The following is a 14319-nucleotide window of genomic DNA, read 5'->3' on the forward strand; positions in this document are numbered from 1 at the left end:
AATGGTTTTTGAGATTGATTATTTAGACTAAAAAAATCTTTAAAATTTTAATTACACTATACATATCTCTAAAATTAAAAGAATTGCACATTTTTATCTTAGACTAGACGAAAATGGCGTTGCTTTATTTTTTGCACTGAATTATTAATGAAAAGGTGTTATTTAACTTTAATAAATTGTAAAATGCCTTATCTTCGATACAAAAATGTATGATTATTAAGATTAAACGATGTCGTTTCATCAAATATTTAACATCAAAACAAAAATAACACCGTATTTTTTAGTCTGGTATAAAAAGAACATGTCAGGTCATTCACTTGTAATTAAAATTTCTAAATTTTTCAAATGCAAGAGATTAATCTCATAAACCACTTTAAATTTAACTATTTTTCTTTTAAAATAAGAAGATTCGAACCTACAATTTTTTAAGTGAGTATGTGAAAATTATACCATATAAACTTGAGTGTTCTTTGTTATTATGAATAACAAGCAAATTATCTAGATATTAATTTTTTTTAATACAATTACAATTTAGGTTATGAAATTTAATTTTAAATCTATTTTTAGGTTTTCGGGATCACATATTCCATTTTAAAAGATCGAATATAAAAATAAATAATCTTTTTAAATTATTTTCTTTTTTTACCCTTTTAATTTCTCGTATTGGTTAGTTAGTCCATGTTAATTTTCACATAACACTAAAATATTAATTATTCTCTTCAACTTTATAGTTATTTTGTGTGGCAAAAATTGTTGTTTCTATCACTATCTATTTTCATTGTTGCTTCTATCATTGCTTTATTTTAACTTTGATTGCATGTACTTTACAAGCACAAGATGAAAGAGATAACATTGTTGTTCCAAAAATAACGTTTATTTACATAATATTTTAAGATATTAAATTAATGTATTTTATATTTTTTTAACAAAAAATACAAAAAAATTAATAAAAAATATAACATATTTTTTATTTTTTGTTATTTTTACTGATTTTTATAATTATATTTTTATCAATATTTTTTTTTAATTTTATATAATAAAAAAATATTTTCATAAATTATTTTTTATATATAATTTATAACAAAATAAAATATAAAATATTAAATTTTTGAATCCCGCTAGGAAGCCAATATAATAAGTATATAATGTGTACAATGGTTGATCTTTTGCCCCAAAAAGAAGACGTAATCATCTGCTATCGTACAGATTCGAACATTTAAGGTAAAATACTACTAATTTATCAGACACAATACACTTATACTATCCAGAATCACCATTTGAATACTAGGGATAATAAACATCTGATATCCTACTTAATCAAATATTCAATTTAAAATACTTGAAATTATTCACACAAATACACCTTTACTATTCTAAAATAAGTATATGTGAACAACTTTAAATAAACATCCGATACTTTAATTTTAATTTAAAATTAACTCCCATATGCATTGTATGAAACATGTATTGACTCCCTATACTTCCTCTTAATTTTTATATCCTTATATTGTATGTTTTATTCTATTTTTAAAATCAAATGCTACCAAAGTCTTTTTGGGTTCAATTTTATGAATATGGAAGTCTTGCATGTGATGTGCCCCGATATGGATTCATGGGGTACAAGACAAATCTGTGGGACACTTTTTTGTGAGTGTCAAGATGTAGAATTCGGACCCTGCGAATTGCTTGATTTAAAAATTTTGCAGAACAAATCAAATGGTCCGATTTGGAATTGAGAAAATTTAAATTTCGAAACAAGGAAATCGGACCCTCCGTGTTCTTTGTCTTTAACAACTCGGACCGTCCGTTTATCATAAAGGAACTCGCATGATCCGAATTCTGTTACTCTAACACTACTCAGATGTGAAACACCTGTATTCTACATATCCCAGTCCAATCTCATTGTTAGGGGTGTTCAAATCCAAACCGATCTAAATTAAACCGCTCATCCAATCCAATCCAAACCGAAAACCGATTAAAACCGCACTAATTCAAATTTGATTGGATTCTATTTTTTGCAAACTGCTGGATTGGATCGGATTTCGGATCTACTTTTCATAACTGATCCAATCCAAACCGCACAATGTACTATAATATTATTATTTTATTATTATATTTACAATTATATTTATAACATGTTCAATTTGTTATACATTTTTCTATTATTCATGTATTATTATTATTTAATAAATATTTTATATTTAAAATATTATTTATTTATTTATTTTAACTAACCTATAATTTTATTTCTATTGTTATGTTATCGTTGGCTTTTTAAGATATGTTAAGACTTGTTATGTCATTGTTGATTAAGACATGTTATATGTATTTAATTTTTTAATTTAAAAAACCGCAAATTCAAACCGCTTGTAATCGGATTGGATTGGATCTTCAAAAAAGTACATCCAATCCAAACCGCACCGCACATAAATTAAGCGTTTGGATCGAATGAATTTTTCCCTTAAAATCGAACTAAATCGCACCGCGAACACCCTACTCATTGTTACCTCGGAAAGTATATATGCCTTACTAGTTACTAGTAAAAAAACCCACCAACTTTAGGTTAAAACAAAAAAAATTATATTTCAATTTCTTGGAAAAAATTAACACAAAAAGAAAAAACGGGGGAACTAAGTACTAACAAGTAACGAGTGATTGCCATGAAGCGCCATGTGTATGGCTTCCAAGCCCAGCCCTCGTCGCTTTCATGAACCCCCCTTTTTCCCCCTTCACTTCCTTTCTCTCTGATTCTTCTCTCTCTCTCTCTCCCTCCCATAAACCTCAAAGTTCCAATCTTTAGGGCACGCAACAGTGCAACACGGAAATAGAATGAAGCGCGACTACTATGAAATCTCCGACGACGAATGGGACCAACACGAAGAACAGTTCAAGCCCTCACGAATCCTCAAGAGACCCAACTCTACTCCTCCTTCTCCTCCTCCCATCGAGTCCTTCGCTTACAACAACAACAACAACAATTGCCATGACGAGGACGACGATTGCGTTGAAATCACTCGCGCTTCCGCAGCTTTTCCGGTCGAATTGGACGATCTGGAGGATGCTGACGTGGATAACAACAATTCCACTGCAGCTGCAGCCCCGAATCGTGGCCGTCGGTTCATCATCGACGATGACGACGAAGATGGCGAGGAAGAGGAAAGTAATCAGAATAGGAATAGGAATGTTGCGGAATTGTATGAAATAGGGTCATCTTCTTCGGAGGAAATTGAGGAAGAAGAGGTTATGGAAGGTGATGTGGTTGGTAGGGCTTTGCACAAGTGCGCAAAGATATCGGCGGAGCTGAAGGGGGAGCTTTTCGGGTCGTCGGTGACTGCATGCGACAGGTATTCTGAAGTGGAGTCTTCTTCAGTGAGGATCGTAACTCAGGTGTGCTTTCAAAGAGACTAAAAAGATGGCGCATTGGGTTTTTATTTCTAGGTTTTGGGAATTTTTGTGAGATAAAGTTAAGTTTTTTTATGTTTGTGTGTGTGTGTGTGGTTTTGATTTTTGAATAGGACGATGTAGACGTTGCGTGTGGGTATGAGGACGAGGATTCGGATTTTCAACCTCTACTGAAGCCGTATCAGCTTGTTGGTGTCAACTTCTTGCTTCTACTGTATCGGAAGCGGATTGGAGGAGGTAAGTTGTAGGGTTTTGGAGTGTTCTTTATCGGAAGTATGCATTGCTTTGAAGATGTTTCATTTCTACATTTTTTTTTTATTTTTTGCATGATGCTTGTCTCAAAGGGGATGATTGGTTGCATGAGGGGGGAATGCATGTAGAAATCTTGACGATTTTGAAGGTTTTGTCTTGATCTTCTTTTTTCTATCCAAAAAGACAAAAGAAGAAAGGTTTTGTGATGATTAATCATTTTATTCTATCTTATTGTATTGTAAAACTGTGAAACATACTAATTTAAGAATATAATTTGTTAAAAAATAATTTATCCCTGTTCTCTTTTCCTCCAAAACCTCATCATAAGAAAATTTTGCCCCTTGTTTCCCTATTTTTTCTTATTGGACCTTTAATTATGTAATGTCTGGTGACTTGTTTCATCTCATCATGTCCAAAATTTAAGTTATTTTATTTGATTTTATGTTTCTTATGGTAATTATGCCATGAGTTTGTGCATTAGAGATTATTTGCTGATTGTGATGAGTCTCATTCTTAACATTTGATTTTCATGTATGGCACAGCCATATTGGCAGATGAAATGGGCCTGGGCAAAACTGTTCAGGTATGTTCTCGTCCATTTGGTTTGATTATGCCTTCATTTTTATTTTTAATCATTGACTTATTAGAGTAAAATCTGTTATTGTCTACCAGGCCATTACATATTTAACTTTGTTGAATCACTTGCATAATGATCCTGGTCCACATCTCATAGTATGTCCTGCTTCTGTTTTGGAAAACTGGGAAAGGGAACTAAAGAAGTGGTGCCCGTCAGTTTCTACTCTTCAATACCATGGGGCTGGACGAACAGCATATTGCAAGGAGTTGAACTCCCTCTCGAAGGCAGGGTTGCCTCCTCCATTTAATGTTCTTCTTGTGTGTTATTCACTTTTTGAACGGCACAGGTTCGTTTGTCTACACAGAGATGCCATTTCTACAAAATATTCCGGTGTTAACTACATGTTTATAATTTATATTCACTCTAGTCCACAGCAGAAAGATGATCGTAAAATATTGAAGCGCTGGAGGTGGAGCTGCGTGCTGATGGATGAAGCTCATGCTTTGAAGGACAGAAATAGCTTTAGGTGGAAAAATTTGATGGCTGTTGCACGGAATGCAAACCAACGATTGATGTTGACTGGGACACCACTTCAGAACGATTTACATGTACGCATTCTGTTTAATTGAATGTCATTGCCAAAGTCTTGTCTTTTGATTTTCTGTCCATTTAACTGTTTCGTGTTACTGAACAAAACAATCCTTTGGGTACATTAAGAGCATTATATACCTTTCCTTTTCTTGGAGGTTGCGTTAGAAAGGGGAAATAAGTGGCATTGCTTCTTAAAGCCTCTGTGACCTAGTTATATTCCAAACATCTCGAAATCAGAGGTTTTAGGGTGATTAAGAAAATATTTTGCTATGGTTTTATCCTTGTTGAAATGGAAATATTATGTACATCATTTATAATTATTTTCAGTTACTTTTATGATGAGTAAAATTGTAAAGCTCATTTCTCTTTTAAGCACTTTCAAATGAAGGCAATGTTAAAAACCTCTTCCCTTGTTTCCTTAAATTCCTTCCCCATTTATAACCTTCCCTTTTCTTTCCTTTCTCAAATTGCACTCACCTTCAATGACAGATTTTCTAACAAGCAAATTTTATGGGACAGGATTAGATGCCTAGCTTCTATTTGGTGCAAAGCTTATGATTTGAAAGTTTGGAAGTTCTGGTTTAGTGTTTCATAGATAAATTTTGTTTTGTTTTGCTTTTGCATAAGGGATCACTTATCCCCACATTTTGTATTATCCTTCTTCTTGTCTTTATGTCTTAATGAATTTTATTTTAATTCTCTTTTTTTATAAAAAAAGAATCCCAATTCGTATAGCGGAAACTTATCTCCAATTTGTAACATCTTTAAATAAATTCTTCTTTTATCCCAGAAACTGTGCTTACTATGTAAAAACACTCAACATGGCAATGCCTTTGAATGTCAGCTAAGTAAACCCCATTAAAATGACCATGTGCTGAGCATCAAAGGGAAGCCAAAAATTAACCTTATCTCAATGAAATCAATAGTCAAAAAGGAATAATTAAGAATCCTATAATTCTTTTCCAACCACGAACCGAGCCAGAGTAGTTGGTCTTTGGTAATAGGGCCTGAATGCTGGTGGGAAACTAGAAGTTTATAGGCCACATAATGCAAACTTCCATGAAATGTATTGTGCGATGAGCTCGGGATAAGTTATATTTCTAGTTTCTAAACCGAAAAGTGTACTTTGGTGCATTTGGTTGGAGTGTGCAACTCTTTTATTTGGACAAGCACCCTAATTGGTATTTTGCTAGCTAAAGATATATAAAATAATTTTTTTGCTGAAGTAAGTATGAATTTATGCAGGAGTTATGGTCGTTGTTGGAGTTTATGATGCCTGATATTTTTGCTACTGAAGGTGTTGACTTAAAAAAGCTGCTCAATCCAGACAATAGAGATTTAATCGGTCGTATGAAGTCTATATTGGGGCCATTTATTTTGCGGCGTTTGAAATCTGATGTAATGCAGCAGCTTGTTCCTAAAATACAGAAGGTATGTAATATGGTGCTAGAGATTAAAAGAACAAACTGTATTAGTGCTACCATCCAAGACATTGAGATCCCGCTGCTATTGATATTTAATGCATTTATCAGTTAAATGGAGAAAAATTTAAACTCATATAGTAAAATATAGAAATAGAAAGAAAATAAAGATTCGAAAAACCTTATTGATTTACCCATATTCATGTTCACATCACTACTAGGGTCTATGTATATCTCACCCACCATGCTTATTTCACTGAGTTTTTAACTTTTTTTTTAACAATATAACCTTGATTTTATGGTATGTTTGTCATGTAATGCAAAGTTTAATCAGGCTAATATTGTTATTGCAGGTTGAATATGTTGTAATGGAAAAGCAACAGGAAAATGCTTATAAGGAAGCCATTGAGGAGTATCGTGCTGTCTCACAAGCTCGGATAGCCAAGTGCTCTGAGCTTAACACCAAATCTGTTCTTGAAGCTCTTCCACGCCGACAAATAAATAACTACTTTGTTCAGTTCAGAAAGGTTCTAGATTACATTTTATTTTTTGAGTTATAATATAGACAGTTATCTTTGGACATTAATATAGCATTCTATTTATTTATTTCTGTACTATCGTTCCAGATTGCTAACCATCCCTTGCTGATACGGAGAATCTATAATGATGACGATGTCATTCGCTTTGCTAGGAAGTTGCATCCAATAGGTGCTTTTGGTTTTGAATGTACTTTAGACAGAGTTATAGAGGAACTTAAAAGTTACAACGACTTCTCTATTCACCGGGTAAATCTTCTACCAAGGGCATGCATTTCCTCACTTTGCTAGCATCTTCAAGTGTTTGTTTCATACTATTTACAAGAAAATCTAACCACGTTAGATCAACCCCAATTTAGTTCGTATGATCAACTTTGGAGCACGGGCCACAAAAGTGGCAAACAGTGCATAACTACTTATAGTAAGGAGACTTGATCTATTCGGATCATAAAAGGTGCATGCCACTTATCTGTAATAGATTCACAAGAGAGAAAGAGCCACTAATAGCCTCTTGATTATCCAAGAGAAGGAGACACAATATAATTAGTAATTTATTATATCTGAATCCTAAACTCCTCTCAAATCAATACCTATATCTATTGTTTTGCCGACATTTTAACTATAGCCTTGATTGATCTGCCTGACATTACCAGACTACTTTATGTGGGTTATGGTTTCTTCTAATCTTTTCTTATCTATTCTTTTATCCACCACAACTCATTGTTTCGACTGCTGCCTAACATTCTCTGTCATCATTTTCACCTGAGTAGTGCTGGTCAGTTCCTTGTGAACTCTGGTTATCAATATGTGTTGCACAAACATTTGTGGAAACAAGTTTGGCCTACAAGATGATTGTGCCTAATGCCTGTGCTTTTTGTCTAAAGGAAAGGAAGTTTATGCTAAATGATTGCATACGATTGGTTTTATTTGTTTACAAGCTTTTACATGATGTTAACTAACAAGTTTCATTTTTTTCCTTTTTTGTTGTTTCTGTTTCTTTTGTTGTGCTAGTTTAAATTTCAAGCTGTAAATTTCTTATTTGCAGCTTTTACTTCACTATGGTGTCAATGATAGAAAAGGGATACTTTCCGAAAACCATGTTATGCTTTCTGCAAAATGTGGGGTATGATTCTTCATTTTTTTAGGAGTCTATATTTTTTATAATCTCCAACTATACATGGCTAGCATAGTTGTCTGCTGAAGTTGAGCTACTCTCTGGATAATGTAGGCCTTGGCAGAGCTTCTTCCTTCACTAAAGAAGGAGGGTCATCGTGTCTTGATCTTTAGTCAATGGACGTCAATGCTTGACATATTGGAGTGGACCTTAGATGTCATTGGGTTGACCTACAAACGACTTGATGGAAGGTACTGCTACTTTTGGCATTTAAACTTTTTCTGTGATATAATATTAGGTGTTTTTTGGCTTGCGTATGTGGAATATTTTGTTTGTGACTTAAAATAAATGCAAATTAAGAAAATAATTGATCAGAATGAGGATGCATGCAATCTAGTATTTTCTTTTTGTAGTTTAATATTATGTGAAAGAAGTGTTGTTGTAAAAGCGTTGAAATGGAATGAATATTTGGATTATAAGTGGAATGATGGATTTGGTGGAAACAGATACATAATAAGTGCCATTTCCTGTTTGTTACGATCTGTTTTGTTTTTGGTTTTCTTTTTTTTTTTGGGCTACATATATCTTTAAGTGGTGATCGGTTTCATGGCAGCAATGAAGCTTGTGCTATTATTTGAAATGAAACATCCATCACTGCCGTAGTTATTGTCTATAAATGTTGTGTGCATGACTGTATGTACATGTCATAAATATGTTTCTATTTTCTTGTTTTATTTTTTAAAATTCAGAAAGCAGTTTAGAAGCTGTTTCTGCTTCGGTTTATACTTTTTTTTTCTTTTTTGGTCGTCTCTTCTTGTTTCTATACTTGTTTAATGTTTGGTAGTAGAATATGAAAATAACCGGCTGAGTCATGCAAACTAGGAAGTACTATTTGTCACATCTTCAGCAGTCAATATAAAGAAAGAACTGAGTCATGCACTAGTGTGTGTGCATTTTGGCTAGCATTGCTCCATCAAAGAATCTATAAAATCTATAACTGGCCTCTTTTTTATTTTTTTTTAGGAGGAGGAATTTCATTAAGATCAAGAGAAAAATAATAAAAAATAGTGGATAAGAGCAAAAGAACCAAGAGAGTTAGATATAAGCATAGGTTTCCAATCTCTCAACATGTCTGAGAAGGGAAGCTCTTTCTTTATAAAGATCACGTGTTTTATATAGCAAATAGAAGCCATACGTGCAATCATTTACAACCACATTCAACTCTTGGTACTGTAAACTATCCTTTGCTACAACAACTCTATGGATCACAAAGTTGCCTAGGGAATATTATGTTTTATTCCTTCCAGATACACCAAAGGGCTTTCCTTGCTTCAAATTTTGTAGTTGTTCAAACTATGCCAATTTTATTATCCTTTTGAATCTGGACTGATGGAGAGTAAACTCCCTATAATATATTGTTTGTCTGAAATTGGCTATGTTTCCCATGTCACATTAATGGTAGAACTCCATGTGTCACATTAATCCTAAAGTTTCTCAGAGTTGGTCGTGCTCCTTTTCATATATTACTACTATATTAGGTTCATCTAATGAGAGACCCAATGAATGCTTAATTGTTTCTTCATCTCTCTCCACTGATTCTGAAGAGGTGTGTGCAATATGCATGATTGTCAAACTAACCAAATGCTGCGTTCCCCTTATTCATTTAAAATTCTATGTTTTGATTGCCAGTACACAGGTGGCTGAAAGGCAAACGATAGTTGATACATTCAACAACAATACTTCCATTTTTGCATGCTTGCTATCGACAAGAGCCGGAGGACAAGGTTTGAACTTAACGGGAGCTGACACAGTTGTAATTCATGACATGGATTTTAACCCACAGATTGATAGACAAGCAGAAGATCGTTGTCATAGAATTGGTCAAACGAAGCCTGTAACCATATACCGGTATGTGTCCGTTATCTCATTCCTTCACTCTCATCATTGACGAAATTTCTAAAAGTCGAAAACCTCTAAATTATTTGATGGGTCTACTCGTCTGTATTCTCATTATGAACTCTCTTGCAGGTTGGTAACTAGGGGAACAGTTGATGAAAATGTATATGAGATCGCGAAGAGAAAGTTGGTACTCGATGCTGCTGTCCTCGAGTCCATGGAGGAGGTTAGTGAAGGCAACATGCCTGAGAAAACCATGGGAGAGATATTATCTGCAATTTTGTTGAGTTAAAATGTTGAGCTTAAGAAAAGTTTTAAGCATAATTTACCATAACCCCAAGTATTTTCCTTTTGACTCTTTAGTCCTTTTTTTTAATTAAATATTCTCCATTAAGTACCCTTCTTGTATTATCCTTTTGAAGGGTTGGGAGAAATGGGTATTACCTGCCCTACAAATTGGTAAGAATGGCATGCAGTTGTACATGTGCCTTAATATCCATATACTAGTGAGTAGACAGTAGTGAAGGTGAATTATCTTAGTCTGAGTATCAATATGACAATGATTAGAAAGTCATGGTAGAAATTAGCAGATATGTTACACATTTCTCCTAGAGCCATAATGATGAAAGCTTTATGTTGCATTTCATATATTTTACACACTTTTCCTGGTATATCTCTTAAGACAATTATTAATATGTTACATCTGTAATATAAGTTCAACTTAGTTTACTGCATTAGTCCTGTTGAGTTATGTGGACAAGATGTGATAAGTTTTTCTTGTAATCTAGTTAGATATTTGTTCCTTTTCACAAGTGAGTTAATTTACATGTTCAATTTGGTTTGCTCAATATTTTTCACGTTTTGCTCAGTTTTTTTTTTTTTCTAGCCTTTTGTCCCTCTTTGCATAGGTTATTCAATATGGGAGAAGTGAAGATTGTCCTTTCAAAAGGCTAGGGAATATTTTTCATTTTGAATTTAGTTTCCCTTCTACATCGAATTGAAAAAAAAAAAAAAAAAGTAAAAATCCCAAGGCGAAATTGCTTCTTCAAAAAGTGCAATTGGATGGTATGGTGCGAAGCTTTAACTCAAAGCACTTTCCTTATATAACATTCACATTAGAGTCCAAGAATTTCTCACACAATACACAAAGCTACAAAATTATCACTAAACCTAGCTACTTGTAATTGTAGGATGGTGATTCATTATATTCTTCCATCATTTATGAACCTACCTGTAGATTTTTGATAACGGGTAATGCTAGGGAGACAAAAAATACAGTCGAAACTTGTCTTATTTAGCATTTATTAATTGTTACGATAATTAATGAATGCTAAATAAGGCAAGTTATGACTGTTTTTTGCTAATTTTCTTTGGTTACTAAACATTTCCGTTTACGCCCCAATAAAATGAAGGTTTTAGATACTCTACAGTCAAACTCTTCGAGAAGATTTGCTCAAGCGATTTATATTTTTATATACTTAAGTACATATAATAAAATCGAGTTGGGTTAGTCTAGTGATTAGCTAGTCTGTTTAAGTATTGAGGGTTCGAATCCTGTTTTGTGTATGCAGTAATTCATTAATCAATGAAAAATCAATAAATGGAAATCTAATCCACTTGACTTGTCCAGTAATAAATAAATAAATCATAAAAATTCATCATCATTGCATATTTGTATTATCATGTTTGTAAGCAACACACAGTCATACAACCTAAGTACTTAGTTTGGGTTTTGGAATAAAAGGCGGCTCATAAAGTCAAACAAAACCAAAAGACTCTAAGCAATGGAAAATCAAGAAGCAAACCATTGAATGAAGACAAGTTACGAAAGAAAGAGGAAGGCAGCCAAAGGCTGTAAATTTGTTATGTCATTCATTTCTGTTAAAGTTCCTTCTCTTTGCAACAAGCTAATTAAGATCAATATCAATCAATAATATAAGATTTATCAACGTGGTAACTATTTTAATAAGAAATGTTAGGTAATCAACACACTATAGAAAACAGTCCATTAGGCTGCGTTTGTTTCTAAGAACAAAACAGGACAAGACACTGATGGACAGAGACATAAAATTTTGTGTTCTTGTATTCTATTTGGTGATAAACTAGAACAAATTATGAAAATTCAATTTTTTCTCTTTTTTTTTCATTCAAAAAATTTGAGATTAAAAATATAACAATAAAAAATATAATTATGAAAAATTAACAAGAATAATAAAAGAAAAAATAAAAAATATAATTATGAAAAATTAACAAGAATAATAAAAGAAAAAATAAAAAATAAGTTGTGTCCCTTGTTAGTGTCTCTGTGTCCTTCCTGTCAGGATAGACACAAAATATACTAATTCAGTGTTTCTGGACACATTATCTCTGTCCATATCTCCTCTGGTAAACACAATTTTATGCCTTAGTATCCTTGTGTCCTGTCTCTATAAACAAACGTAGCCCTATAAACAGATTTATCAGCGTATTCTTCTATCTTTTCCGACGGATTTTACCTCGTTACTGATGAAAATTTCCACAAAAATTAGGATTCAAAATTTCAGAATTTTTTATGGATTTTCCATTAGTAATGTGGACTTTAAAAAGCGAGGAACTTTTTTTACTTATATTTAAATCAACACTAGCTGAATCTATTCTTTTACACTAAAAATATTGGTCATCTAACATTCTTATACATATATCTCAATAATTAGTTTTAAATTTGATTCCCCAAATAGAAAAAGAAATCTTTGCTAGAGACCCATTCTTCATGACGATTTCTCAATAATTAGTCGGATTCATAAATCATAATAATATATCCGAATACAAGAAAAAAAAAATAATAATAAAAATAAGAAACAACGATACTACTCTTAGTCTCTCACCAATCAATGATCATCATGCATGCATAACCCTAATCATCATTGCATAATAATAGGCCGTAAGCAATAATCCAAATTGCAAACTAATCAATCAAGTCCGAAAAGTAGGAAGTTTACTTCGTGAAATAATATCCAATAATTAATGAAAAAGTTGGCGTTCTTTCTTTTTCTCACTAACAGTACTCCTAACAAGACTATACTAACAAGTAAAAAGTACCCTTAACCATCAATGATACACAAACTCATAGATTTCATGTCAATAACATAGATATTCAATTTTAACCTATGATGCACGGATACTGACACGGACACGGGATACGACACGACACGGGACACGCTGACATGCGAATTTTAAAATCTTACATGATACGAGGACACGTATATATATATAAAATATAAAGTATTTTTTAGATAAATTGTAATGATATTTTGATATTTTATTGATATTAAAATATAAATTAAAATTTTTAATGTCTTATTTTAATTATATAAAATATTTAAAATATTTTTTGTTTTAATAAATACTAATATATGTTAAGAATAAGACTGGATACGCGGACACGCGATGATATTTAGGTGTGTCTCCGAAGAATTTTTTATTTTTTATTAAGACACGGTTGGACACAGCAGACACGCGTATTGGACGAGTATCGTGTCTGAAATGTGTCCGACACGTGGACACATAACTCAGCGAAGTGTCCGTGCTTCATAGATTTTAACCATTTTTTAAATCGAAATTTAGATATATAAATCTAAAGATCTAGTATTTATATTATTGATACCAAATGCATTAAGTTAAAAAAGAAAGAGAAAAAAAGGGAAATAAAATGTAATATTTAATTTTAAGACTAGATTAGTTATTTGAATCCCTTGAATATATATAGTTCTAAAAAAACCTTTTGATATATATCAACTTAATATCTAAAGCTATTTTTTTATATTATTTAGTCTCTAGCTAAAACAGTAATTTTTTTAATAATAAGTTTAATCATAAATGATACACCTGACTTCATTTTGAATTCTAAATAATAATATATTATTTTACATCAATAATTAACTTAATACTATTATAGAACATAAAGAATCAATCATGCATAGATCTCACATAATTCTTTTACAGACCAAAAAGTATGTTCATATGTATTTTTAAAACTTAAATCCATGTCAAATATCTTTATGGGAGTCATCAATAAATGACATCAAACATATCTTTTAGCCAATAAATTAAACTTAAGAAAATTTTGTTTTTCAAAAAGACCAAACTAATAATATCATGTGTGCATCTTTCTAGGAATAAAAAAAAATAGGTATAGTTTATCTTATTATTATTCCACATATCTGATCTTTTGCAAAGTCATGTCTTTGACACTCATCACATGATGACTTAACAAATTATATTCCTTACAATGTTTTGTCAATATATGCCAATAAACCATTTGTCCATTCAAACACTATTTCATTCTGTCCAGCTTGGTGAGCTCCACATAATAGCTCAAATACTGTTGTCATGCACTTCGCCTATTGTCCTAATACCTACCCATATTCTTCACTAAAATGCCACTCTAATATGTATCACCTGACTTTCTAATAGTTGTCCTCAAATTATTTTTTTTTTAAAAATTTAAATTAATAAAAAAAACATAAAAATAATTATATCTTTAATATGTTC

General features: G+C 32.1%; 1 protein-coding gene across 3 annotated transcripts; it reads left to right on the forward strand.

Moving 5' to 3' along the window:
- LOC107622910 (protein CHROMATIN REMODELING 19) lies at positions 2634–10598 on the forward strand. 3 transcript variants are annotated; one of them, XM_016324985.2, is made up of 12 exons: positions 2637–3387; positions 3516–3639; positions 4197–4237; positions 4327–4577; positions 4659–4839; positions 6068–6253; positions 6597–6770; positions 6870–7028; positions 7825–7902; positions 8008–8144; positions 9583–9801; positions 9922–10598. In XM_016324985.2, the coding sequence occupies exons 1-12, from the start codon at positions 2830–2832 to the stop codon at positions 10079–10081; spliced, it is 2268 nt and encodes a 755-aa protein (XP_016180471.1). In that variant the 5' UTR covers positions 2637–2829; the 3' UTR covers positions 10082–10598. The 3 variants fall into 3 exon arrangements, with proteins under 3 accessions (XP_020970022.1, XP_020970023.1, XP_016180471.1); XM_021114363.1 differs by having other exon boundaries at positions 2634–3387; positions 4327–4839; XM_021114364.1 differs by lacking the exon at positions 7825–7902 and having other exon boundaries at positions 2636–3387.

The sequence above is a fragment of the Arachis ipaensis genome, chromosome B10, assembly GCF_000816755.2.
Source record: "Arachis ipaensis cultivar K30076 chromosome B10, Araip1.1, whole genome shotgun sequence".
Classification (NCBI taxonomy): Eukaryota; Viridiplantae; Streptophyta; class Magnoliopsida; order Fabales; family Fabaceae; genus Arachis; species Arachis ipaensis.

What these genes read in the sequence shown, in the direction of transcription:
- LOC107622910 (XM_021114363.1), top strand. Translation starts at nt 2,830, where the DNA reads ATGAAGCGCGACTACTATGAAATCTCCGACGACGAATGGGACCAACAC. An exon ending in CAGTGAGGATCGTAACTCAG is followed by an intron (nt 3,388 to 3,515) that starts GTGTGCTTTCAA and finishes ATTTTTGAATAG; the next exon opens with GACGATGTAGACGTTGCGTG. An exon ending in TACAAACGACTTGATGGAAG is followed by an intron (nt 8,145 to 9,582) that starts GTACTGCTACTT and finishes TTTGATTGCCAG; the next exon opens with TACACAGGTGGCTGAAAGGC.